Source organism: Marmota marmota, unplaced genomic scaffold (genome assembly GCF_001458135.2).
Source record: "Marmota marmota marmota unplaced genomic scaffold, marMar, whole genome shotgun sequence".
In the NCBI taxonomy this organism is placed as follows: domain Eukaryota; kingdom Metazoa; phylum Chordata; class Mammalia; order Rodentia; family Sciuridae; genus Marmota; species Marmota marmota.
The window spans coordinates 38,307,677-38,319,889 of record NW_025999949.1 but is presented as its reverse complement, the minus strand read 5'-3'; the positions used below and the strand labels follow the sequence as shown (position 1 = coordinate 38,319,889).

The 12,213-nt window shown below is 46.3% G+C and overlaps 1 protein-coding gene across 4 annotated transcripts in view; it reads left to right on the top strand.

Annotated features, from left to right (window-relative positions):
* Znf250 (zinc finger protein 250) overlaps nucleotides 1-12,213 on the top strand; it is a 26,241-nt gene that overhangs the window by 901 nt on the left and 13,127 nt on the right. For 2 of the 4 annotated variants that reach the window (XM_048802396.1, XM_015486683.2), the window contains exons 2-5: nucleotides 8,302-8,396; nucleotides 8,631-8,757; nucleotides 8,973-9,083; nucleotides 10,935-10,994. In XM_048802396.1, coding sequence (XP_048658353.1) covers nucleotides 8,355-8,396; nucleotides 8,631-8,757; nucleotides 8,973-9,083; nucleotides 10,935-10,994 — 340 coding nt within the window. In that variant the 5' untranslated portion in view covers nucleotides 8,302-8,354. Of the gene's footprint in view, nucleotides 1-77; nucleotides 342-8,301; nucleotides 8,397-8,630; nucleotides 8,758-8,972; nucleotides 9,084-10,934; nucleotides 10,995-12,213 lie in introns of those variants that run through there. The other 2 variants (XM_048802394.1, XM_048802395.1) reach the window with 2 other exon arrangements.

Here is a 12,213-nt window from a genome sequence, read left to right as displayed (position 1 = left end):
GCCCCTCCCTCGGGACGCCCGGACCCTCTTCCCTCCCCTCCCCTTCCCATCCCCCTCCATCGGACCCTCCGGGCCCTCTCCCCTTCCCCCAGCCTGGGACCCGCTCCGTCCCTGGCCCCTCACCCTGGGAACCTCTCCACCGTGGGCGCAGCGCCTCGGCAGCCCTAGTCCGAGTCGTGGAGCGGCGGGCGAGATCTTGGAGAGAATGGGGGAGGGGGCTCCCCCAAAACTCAGAAACGATGCGGCGTTTTGTTTGAGAGGACCGTGTGTCGCTGTGTTGCCTCGAATTCCTGAGTCCAGGCGTCCTCCTGCCTCAGCCCCCGGAATAGCTGGGACCACAGGTGCCGCCCCAACTCCGGGCTAGAAACCAGAGGTTTACCGGTTCTGTGTGCGCCTGAGTAACCGTGCGTACTGCGGCGCCCCACCCTGGGGGCCGCGAGCCTTAGCGAAAACGCCTTCGGGTCGAAGCTAGCACGAGCCAAATGTGCTTCTTTCCGAATTTCTCACCCCCCCACAACTGTTTTATTTAACCGATGAGGTGTTTTCACTATTACTTTGTAAGAGATTAATGGATGAGACTGATTTTTTGGTAACAAAACATTTTATTTTTGGCATTTGATTTATGTAATAGAAAAGGAATGCAATGATTTTTTTATGCAAGCATATTAGAAAAATAAACCCTTCTCCCCAGCACCCTGCCAGTATATGCAGAGGTGGCAATGGAGAGTTTCGTGCGTACCCTTCCCAAATATGTGGGTGCAAGCTGCCGGCTGAAGAGCCCTCACCCGTTTCTGTGGCAACTAGAAGCGGAGCTCGGAAGCCCTACTGCGCTCTACTGCGCTCGCCTCCTGCGGGGTGCTTCCGGCTCTCGCTGTTGGGATCTGTTTTGGACATCCTTTGCGTCGGCATTACGCACTGGGGCTTTTCTGGGCGACCGGGGTAAGAGGAGTGAGACTCAAGCCCTGTTCCCTCCCATTATGGGGGCCTGTTCCTGCATTCTTGCTGTGGGGACTTTGACTGTTAGTGGTGAGGTTGAGGTTGAAATTGCTTCAATTGTTTTTTTAGCCATTTGTATTTCCATTGTGCTTTGCTACTTCATATTTTTTTTTCAACTTGTCTTACAAGTTGAAAACGCACCCCGGGTGTCTTTTAACTACAATAAAGGTTTTTTCTGGTTTTAGTGGTGGCGGGGTTGTTTTTGAGGTAGAAGATTTTAAGTTTGTAATGATCATATATCTTTAAGACTTTGGGGCTTTGTACCATGTTTTAAAGGCCTTTTCCTACTCCAAGATTATTTTTTAAATAATCTCTTGTTTTTCCCCTGGTACTAGTAAAATGTGAAATACAGTCGTTTTGCGTTTTGTTTTTTGTTTTTTAATTTTAGGTGTCGGTCAGCTTGGAATCTAACTTCAATTGTATCTTTCAATTGATTTGAAAAACCACCTTTGTCATGTACCAAATTCTTCCCTGTGTTTGGGCCATTTCTGGAGTTTCTGGTGGCTTTGATGTGCATAGGTTTTGGTTTAGAAGCTGCAAATCTGTTGGTCTCTGCACCCCAATTATTTTGCTTAAAAAGACCCTTCCCTCAGAAAATAATAAATATTTTTCTTTATTCTTATTCAAGTTCTTTTATGAAGTAGTTGTAAAATTTTAACTCTTACTCATTTGTTAGATTTTTAGTAGATGATGTGATTTTTTTTTTTCTGTTTCTTGTTTTTAAAATTTCTTTGTCTTTACTTCGTGGTAGTTTGTTGAATATTTTGAAATTTTTTATTTTATTTTTTTCCCAAAATACTTAACCTGGGGCTGGGGATGTGGCTCAAGCGATAGCGTGCTCGCCTGGCATGCGTGTGCCCCGGGTTCGATCCTCAGCACCACATGCAAACAAAGATGTTGTGTCCACCGAAAACTAAAAAATAAATAAATAAATATTTTAAAAAAAAATACTTAACCTGTCATCCTAGCACCTTTAGTGAATTGTCTTTCCTCCAGCAGTTTGAGTCTCTTCACCACACTTACACTTGCTTTGCTCTGTTCCTAAGCTGCCCATTCTCACTGAGGCCCTTGTGGCTGTTTTCACTGTGGCCCTGTGACACGTCTGGCTCCTTCCTCAGTTGGTGAACCCTCTTCGACTACCTTCACCCCCATGAGAAGCATGTCAGCTTGTTAATCCAGTGCAGAGAGTAACATCACTGCAGTTTGTTCAGTCTTTATTTTTGAGACCTGTCATGTGTGCCTTTCAGATTGTCTTTTATTGTTTGTGAGGTTTTATAGTTTTCTTCATACAGATCCTGCACTTTGGGGGCTTTGGTGGTACTAGGGATTGAAACCAGGGACACCCTATCACTGAACCACATCCCCAGCCCTGTTTATTTTTTAGTTTGAGACAGGATCTCACAGTCTCACTAAGTTGCTGAGGCTCGCTTTGAACTTGCCATCCTCCTGCCTCATCCTTCCAAGACACTAGGATTAGAGACGTACACCATTTTGCCAGGCCTGAATTTACACATTTCTAAAATGTAAGCTCGTTTCTTGTTGATATTTGAGAATTGAATCTGGTTTTTTCCTTTTTTTTTTTTTTTTTAACAAGGTGTCATTGGTATACAGGAAAGCTACCAGTTTGGATTCATCACTCTGATCATATAATCTGGGAAGGTTGCAGGGATTGTGCTTAGCAGTGTTTTACTTTGCACTCACAGGTGACTTAGAAGCTGCCTCATCAGAAGGCGCCTTCACCTTGGAGGGCCAGGGCATGGAGATAAAGAGAACTGTTGCAAGAAGCCCAGGGAGTGAGGAAAGGAGGATGGTAGCTCTAGGGGAGATCCTGGCAGCTTACTCCAGACTAGGAGACTGGGAATGTGTCTGTCCCAGCCTGCAACTGTGAACAGGGTCCTCTGGAAGGACAGGTACATGCTCACTCTGTCACATCAAGACCATCAAGAATTCCAAAAAGAATCACTGATTTCTAGGCTTAGTTTACAAAACAGATGTATATGTGTCTATGCAGACCTCACATTCTGTGCTCTTCGTGCTATGGCGGTCCTACCTTAGTTCTTGTGCTTGCAATCCTGCCTGGCTATGATCTCAGGGGCCAGATCCCTTCCAGGCAGAGTCTCATTGTAGTATGGCTCCTTCCATTTCTCCTTATGTCATCATTGCTGCTGGGAGGTTTTGTTTTGGGTTATTGCCTATGAACATTTCCAAAAGCAAGATTCCTGAATCTGCAGAATGAACCCTTTTTGCTGCCATGCTCCTTTTGGCAAGTGAGTGTGTAGGAACTTTGCTTAGCTGTGACCCCATGTGGGTGCCAACAGCACTGTGCATGGGTGCTGTTTGTATTTGCTCCATATTTAGGTGTAACAAAGCACAATCATAGCCTCCTCAGACTCCATTTCTATATTCTGTGGCAGTGACTTCCATTTTCTCCCAGTCTCTTATCCTGGCATCTTTACAGGACTTTTTAAGAGCCAGCACTTTAATATTTAAAAAAAAATATACACACCATGCTTCTTTTCTGTCTGAACTCGTATGTTGTTCTCAAAGAGCAAAGCCTGGAATTGGGCCTGGGGATCCTTGGGGGAAACCATGCAGTGGCACACACCTGTGATTCCCCGCGACTTGGGAGACTGAGGCAGGAGGTTCACAAGGTCAAAGTCAGCCTCAACAACTTAATGAGCCCTGTGTCAAAATTTTTAAAAGGCTGGGGATGTGGCTCCATGGTAGAATCCCTCTGGGTTCAATCCTAAGTATAAAAAAAAAAAGAAAGAAAAAGAAAAAGTTTTTGGTGACCCCAGTAGCTCCACTTCCCTGCCTCATACGTGAGCTTTAGGTTGAGGCATAGTGTTCACCCATCCTGGCGTCCTGTCACAGGCATATTACAGGAAACCCAGACTTTTATCTGCCAGTGCAGAAGTAAATAAAAATGGAAAATTAGGTAGTGCCAATTTTTAAATTCATTGTATTCAATTTTATGACAATACAGCCATATGTGATATGCTTTCTTTGTGCTATGCTTTCTTTTTTTTTAACTTGGCAGTATGTGTAGTTCATCCATACCACAGTATATGATACTACCCTCTGATCTAAGGCTCGCTCAGCTAGCCATCTTTTCCCTCCCTCCTGGTCACACACATATTGGCAACCTGGTATGTCTTTCAGTTTTCCTTCTGTTAATCTCTTTGAATCAGATAATATCATTTCGTCCAGCAGCATATAAGTCACTCCTGTTGTGAGCACTCTCTGCTCGCCTATTGTCTGTAAGGCCCTGAGGGTGTCATCTCCCAGCTTTGCAAGGGGGAGCTGCAGTGCCACAGACCCAGAGTACGGCAAGCAGGCTGGCCCCAGGTCCTGTGACACACACACACCCTTCTCGGACTTGGGTCATGGTACACAAAATAAGAGCATCATCCACATGTTATCCCACCCCATATTTTCACTCTTAGGTAGCCCTCACAGTATAAATCATTTGGCAGGTGCCAACCGTAGTGACATTTGCTGCAACACCATTGTTGTATCTGCTCTTGCTTGTGTCCATCCCCCTAGGGTACCTGTTCTCTCAGGGCCTGTCTGATTGGCTTAGAGATGTAGGTGGCCTTCTTGAGAAAGAATATGAGAAATTCTGCATCACCATCTCTGCCAGCAGAGGACGTACACTCCTTACCTGTTGCTGTGCCAAAAGTTTTAAATTGTAATCTCTTTACTCCTGTAATTTCATTAATTTCTTTAGCAAATGTTCCACCATGGACTACTCCGCTGGGCCTCCCTCTGGTTTGTTGGTACAGCAGGAAGGGGTGGTGTGAAAGCTGAGTGGGATGTTGGCCTCCAGGAGGTGAAGAGGCTGCAGCTCCCTGAAGAAGGTTGTAAAATTCAGAATAGCTTCCTGGGAGCTGAACTGGGGACTGGAAGGACTTCTGAGCAGAAGACAATCATAGTATTTCCCTGAGAAGGCAGATGGAGTGGCTAGGCAGATATGGTGTTGGGAGCCATAAGACTGCTAAGGGGTGATCACAGGGCAGTGTGGTCAGGTTGAGTGAGGATGGTAGACTAGGAGTTGGTGTGAGAGAATGAAGAGGGGAGGAGGCTGTATAGACACGCCTGGATAGAAGGGGGTAGGTGCTGCACTCTGGATCTGTGGTGCTGTGTCTCTCCACTTAGTATTGGATGTTAAATGTCTGTGATGCTACGAGATGTCCATGTGGAGATGTTGAATTGGAGGGAATAGTGATAGCCAGCTCAGAGGCACCAAGAGGCACCAGAGGCTGGATTTCCTGGGCTCAACATCATGGCTCGTGGGATAACCATGCTTGGCACCAGATTTACAGGGAAACTGGTATCATCCACCAGCACAGGACGCAAGCAGGAATGGTAACTGGCCTGCCTCAAAGCCTTGTCATTGTCACATAAGCAGCATCTCCTGTGTCAGGCTTTCAGACCTGGAGACCTGCTGGGAGCCCCCAAATGTGGTTCCTCTGGTGGTTCATCATTGGTCCTTCACCCAGGTGTAGTCAGGGCTGTAGTGTGACTTGGCAAGCTGACTTCTGCCAGGTTTCTAGGGAACCAAATCTGAGCATTTACTGAAGGCCAAATTCTCATGCATACCTAGTGAACGAGGAAGGGGGTGATCGAGGGATGCATTTGAGAAGGCCCCATTGAGAGAGTGGTACCCAAGAGACCAGTTGTGTCCCTGCTGACAACAGTAAACAGGGACTTGGCCACATAGAGATCAAAGGAGACACTGACCAGGGCTGTTTGGGATGGCAGAAGCTAAGACTGTAAAGACTGCTCCTCTGAAGAGATGAAGGGAATGGAGACCACTTGGGGAGGGTCTACTCCCATGGGAGGTAGCTGGATAAGGGTGTGGTCCCTGGGAGGGTAGTTAAATGACAAGAGATGCAGATCTCTCCTGGTGTATGATGTCATGGAAACAACAGGTATGGCGGGAGACAAGGTGTGCTACTCTACTAAAGGACAGGCAGGTGTCAGGAAAGTGAGCCAGAAGGGAGGAAGCAGAGCAGTGAGGCAGGTTTATGTTCACACATCATCTTTACCTAATCCAGAGTTGGTTAGTGCATATCCCATCTGGAGATACATAAGTTACTAAATTAACCATGGGTTCCCACTGAACTGAAATTTACTGCTTATCTGTGTTTTTTTTTTTTTTTGTTGTTGTTGTTGTTGGTTTATTTGGTACCAGGAATTGAATGAACCCAGGGGTGCTTAACTACAGAGCTATACCCCCACCCCTTTTATGTTTTATTTTGAGACAAGGCTTCACTGAGTTGTTGAGGCTGACTTTGAACTTGTTATCCTCCTGCCTCAGCCTCCAGAGCCTCTGAGATTATAGAATGCACCACCACACCCATGCTTGTAGTCTTTTAAATCCATGCTTCTACCTGTGTTTGGCTCCATCTGTCCCTTATAGGCAACTCTCTGGTTTGACTGCAGCAGCTTCATCACTGGCTGGTACTTGGTTCATTGGGTACCCACTACATACATACTTCCCCACTCTTTTGAATTCCATTCTTGCCTATTTTCCAATATATGTTCATGTGAATTCTAAGGCAGTTTTATGCAGAGACTCCTTTGGGAATTCTAAGTAGGATTGCATTGCACTTGCACCCACAGAAACATGAGCTTTTGGAGAACCTCAGAATAGGGAGATTGGGAATCAGCCTGTGTCTCTACTTGTTTCCTTGTCCTGTGCCTCAGAGGCAGTAGTTGTTAGTTTATTGTGTATCTTCCTGATAATTGTGTATACAGAGATGTGTGTATATTGGACATTTTATAAAGAAAACAGGGAATGATCACCCTTGACCTCCTACCCCAGGTGTCTTGATGAGACCTATTTGTCATTGGTGCCCAGCTAAGCCAGTTTCAGATGCTTGAAAGGATTGACTGAGTTTTTTTTGTTGGTTTTGTTTTTTGGTACGAAGGATTGAACTCAGAGACTCAATCTCCACTGAACTACCTCCCAGCCGTCTTTATTTTATTTAGAGAGAGACAGGGTCTTGCTAAGTTGATGAGGTTGGCGTCAAACATGTAGTCCTCCTACCTCAGCCTCTGTGTGGCTGGGGCCACAAGTGTGGGGCACTGTTAATTATGCTCTCATATCACTTTTTAAAAAATATTTTTAGTTGTAGATGGACATGATATCTTTATTAATTTTTTTTTTTTTTTGGTGCTGAGAATTGAACCTAGTGCCTCACACGTGCTAGGCAAGTGCTCTGCCACTGAGCCAAAATCCAGCCCCTGTACCATGTTTTCAGTGTGTGCTTTGCCTTTGTCACAGGCTAGGCTCTGAGTCACTATCACAGACCTCCCCCAATGCTCCAGAAGATGACCCATCCTCTTTTGGACCAGCTGTGTCAGGAGACCTCTCAGTCCTCACTGGGTTATGTTGGACCCTTCTGTTTATTTTGTCCTCTTGCATCCCCAGCACCTACCCAGCCTCAGGCCTCTTCTCATTGATGATGAAGCCTCCCCTAGTCTCAGACTAGATCCTTGGGGTCACTCTGGACTCAGTTCGCTCCGAACCACCACTGCTCATGTTTCTGCTTCCAACACCCTGGCCAAGCCATAGGGTTGAGAGCCCCTACCTTATGGGAGCACCAGGACCACCAAAGGATGTCTAGGAGTGACTATGGATCTGTGGGTTGGGGTCTCCACAGGAGTGAGGGCCTTGAGCAAGACCACCTAGTCCCACACTGGTGGCCATCCCCCTCCTTGTTGGAAGGGTGCTTGGGGAGGCAGCCTAGCCTAATGCTTGTAAACCCACATAGCGCATGCACCTTGGGTGTAGAACATGCAGGAGCCCTGGTGAGCTGGCACCCTCGGCTCAGCAGCGTGGTCCAGAGTCCATATGTGGCCATGGTCCAGAGTCCTCACTGGCTCCCCTGCACAGGTTTGACCCTGGGGACTCCCAGGGGCCTGGGTAATGAAGGTTTGGGACCCTGAGCCCTTAGAGGGCATCAGGTACTCTTTATCTGGAGCTCAGAGACCTTTGGCACTTCCTAACTAGGATTTTCTGGGCCCATAGCCAGAGAGCCCTGCTCTGGCTAGGAAGGCCCAGGAACCATGTGTTTGCTCAGGGCTTGGACAGGTTCCTGCACTGTAGGATCAGAGTTCCGGCACGGAAGTGTGTGCAACAGCAGGCCTGTGGTGGGTGCTGCTCCTTGGGTCTCACCTCAGCATGCTCTTCTCTGGCTCTGCATGAGGACCAAGGACCCCTGGGGCTCCCCGCAGGAAGTCAGGATCTGTCAGAGGCAAGGCCTGGCCCCTCACATGTTCCCTCCCCTTCCACAGCCCCACAGGAACCTCCAATTTCTGTCATCCTCAGAGGCCCAAGAAACAAAGTGATGGCAACTGCCAGACTCCTGCCACTGCCAGCAGAACATCAGGTAAATTGTCCTTAAGGCCTGTGTAGTATCCCTGGCCACAGCCCCTCTGGTTTCTTCCATGCCCAGGGACCCTGTGGCAGCCTGAGTATCACTGCATCCCCAGTACTATGGCTTCTTCTTATGAACCCCACCCTTGGCTCACAGGGTCCCACACTCAGCTGCCTGGGCATGTTCCCACAACCCCATCCTAGACATCAAGATTTGGTCTTACTCCAAGAACTCCTGTTGTTCCAGGCTAAGGTGACCTTCGAGGATGTAGCTGTGCTCCTCTCTCAGGAGGAATGGGATCGCCTGGGCCCTGCGCAGCGGGGCCTCTACCGAAACGTAATGATGGAGACCTACGGAAACGTGGTCTCACTGGGTAAGTCCACCCACATGCTTAATCTGTGTGTTTCTGTGTGAGATCGGTGAGGGCTCAGAGCAAGCTGGTCCTGGAGGCTCACCCACCTCCAGTGTGCTCCGCTGCAGCAGGAGGTCAGTCCTGTCTGTCTTCATGTCCCCAAAGGTGGCATAGGTTGGGTGGGAGTGTATTTGGGTAGATGTTGTATAAACAAAAGGCTTCCTTCCCTCGAGCAGGACTTCCAGGATCCAAGCCCAATGTCATCTCCCAGCTGGAACGAGGGGAAGACCCGTGGGTCCTGGACGGACAGGGGGCTGAGAGCCAGGGCTTGGGGAATGGCCACTCAGGTAAGTGAGGGGAGCTGGCCCTTCTTTCATTGAAGGCTGGGCCTAGGGGTTATAATGGCCTGTCAGGCCTCACAAGTAGGAGTTACTGGACTGGGTAGCAGTCCATGGCAGGAAGTAGGTGTAGTGGTGAATCTAAACCTGGTGGGTACAGCAGGGCTCAACCAGGTAGAGACAAAATCAGGCCAAGGATGAATTTTTGTCCCTGCTCAGAGAGAAAAACTTGTTAGCCAAGGCTAGTTGTAATAGGGCTTTCAGGTTTTGAAGATTGCCTGATTGTTGTAGAAGTCTCTCCACCCTGACACTCATAGTGAAGGACTGAAGCTTGCTATTAGAGCTCAGGTGCCAGGTGAAAGAGCCCATTCCTACACTCTATGTGTAATAAGGTGGAATAAAAAACAACAAAACTGTAATAATTAAAAAGGAGAAAGAAAAGTGTCATTTGAAGTTTCTGCGATTTCCAAATTAGAAAAATTAGATAAGAGTTCACAAGAGAAACGTAATAGTATTACTGGTTACAAAATCATTTGTGTTTCTATTCATCAGCAACAAACAAAAACGTACTTTTTAAGAAATATTTTTTAGTTGTCAATGGACCTTTATTTTATGTATTTATATGCAGTGCTAAGAATCGAACCTAATGCCTCACACAGGCTAGGCAAGCACTCTACCACTAAGCCACAACCCCAGCCCCAAAAACATAATTTTTACAACAAAAATATTTATAATAGCATCAGAAATGTGAAGTATCCTGGAAATAATCTAACAAAAGATATGCTAGACATTTAAGGGGAAAATTGTAAAAGTAAAAATGGAGCCCAGTTTGGTGGCCCAGGCCTGTGATCCCAGCAACTCAGGAGGCTAAGGCAGGAGGATCGCAAGTTGGAGGCCATTCTGAACAACTTAGCAAGACACTGTTTCTAAATAAAAAAGGGATGTGGATACAACTTAGAGCACCCCTGGGTTCTATCTCCAGCACTGGAATGAATGAATGAATGAAAGATACAGATGGAGACAGGTCTAGACTTAAAACTGTGCAAGATGGCATCTGAGTCTTGTGAAAACCTCAGTCAGCATGTCCTGGTAGAATGTGCCCCTCTTGAGATGGGAAGGTTGGCACATAGTTGATCGACTTCAACATTTCAGATGTGGCCATTTTCCCCTTGAAAATTTGCTCCTTGCTTTTTTAAAGCTAGTGGACAGGACCCCAGTATTCCACACAATCTTATGAACCTGCAAAATCAAACATCCTCAGGGAGCAGTGGGTATGACAACTTCAGAGGAATTTAATTTACCAGTGACTGTGAACAAGAGGACACAATATTATGTCACAGAAATCTTGCACGAAACTTGTTTTCTTGAGACAGGCTTTCCCTATGTTGTCCGGGCGGGTCTCGAACTCTGGGCTCAAGCAATCCTCCTGCTTTGGCTTCTAAGTAGCTAGAACTACAGGCTTGTGCCACCATGCCCAACAGTGCACAGAACTTCACATTGTTTGGTAACTGCTCCCACAGAAGGCAAGAAAACACAGGTTATTTTGCAGCCACTGCCAAACCAAACTGTTGTCCGTGGAGGTGCCTGATGGAGACCTTTGACCCTTTTTAAGCAGTCTTTGAGTTTAATGGCTGAAAAAAACTTAAGATTGTCCAAGAGCACAGAAGCACCTGGTTACTCTGCCTCTGGCCCAGGCCAGAGAGGAGGATGAAACTGAGTCACTTCTAGAGAGCAATGGGCATAGAAGCAGAAGCTACATGCCCCTGCTGGTTTTCACTTACTGTTTTAACAGCAGTGGGAATATTTTTCACTTTTGAAGGAATGTTTTGTTGTCAGCTCGTCTCCCTGTTCCTTTTACAGACAACCTCAAATGTGATCACACTGCAGTCTGTGTGCAGGACAGCTTATCTTGTCCGTGGGGTAAGTGCATGTGTGATCTTTTTAATACAGTACAGTTCTTGAGGTATTAATGTTTATGTGTTACCAGATGTGACAGGATTCCCCAGGGTGCTGTGGAGTTTGTTAAGACAACTCACACAAGGAAGAGTGTCTCCTAATCAAGCATTATTTGTTTCAGTAGAATCTCTTTTTTCCCCTTTATGTATTTTGTCACACTGAAAACATAGTTTCCTGCTCTACACTTAAAACCACAACTAGAGCCACCATTCTGAAAGGGAGTATGGTTGGCTCTGTGCAAGGTACAGGGCAGGGGCCACTATCACCAGCCTTCACACCGTGACTCTGCCCCACAAGAAGTCACATGATACTTTTAAGCCATGGCTGATTGAGACTCCCCTCCAGTTATTGTATTATGAAAGTCATCTCATTTACCTTGTTACTCTGGCATCAGAGTCCACCAGAGGTGCTCTGGCAACAGAAGCCACCCATTCAGGAAAGCAAATAATAGAGCAGTAAATTTTTTTGGTAAAATTTTTATTAGTTATTGACAGACCTTTTATTCATTTATTTGTTTATATGTGGTGCTGAGAATCGAACCCAGTGCCTCATACATGCTAGGCAAGCACCAGTACCACTGAGTCACAACCCCAGCCTCCCCCACCCCCAGCAGTGATACTTTAATGCAAATAACTGATTCTTTCTTTGGCCTACAGACTTGTATTTTATAAAGATGGGCCTTAGGGGGTGGGGGGTTGATAAAACTAGTCTTATCAGTTTAAAGAACATATAGCATAACTTTTTTTTTTTTTAGTATATATTTTTTTTAGTTGTAGATGGACACAATATCTTTATTTTTATTTGTTTATTTTTATGTGGTGCTGAGTATCGAACCTAAGGCGAGGCAAGCACTCTACCAGTGAGCTACAACCCCAGCCCTAGCTTAAGTTTTTTTTTTTTTTTTAGTTGTAGTTGAACACAATATCTTTATTTTATTTATTTTTATGTGGTGCTAAGGCTCGAACCCAGGGCTTCACACATGCTAGGTGAGCGCTCTACCGCTGAGCCATGACTCCAGCCCCCCCAGCATAACTTATTAAAAAATAAAATTCGTTAAAAATCTTATTTATTACCCAACGGCTTAGGAGGCTAAAGCAGGAAGATCACAAGTTCAAAGCCAGCCTTAGCAACTTAGCAAGGCCCTGTCTCAAAATAAAAAGGGCTGGGGATTTTGCTGAGTGGG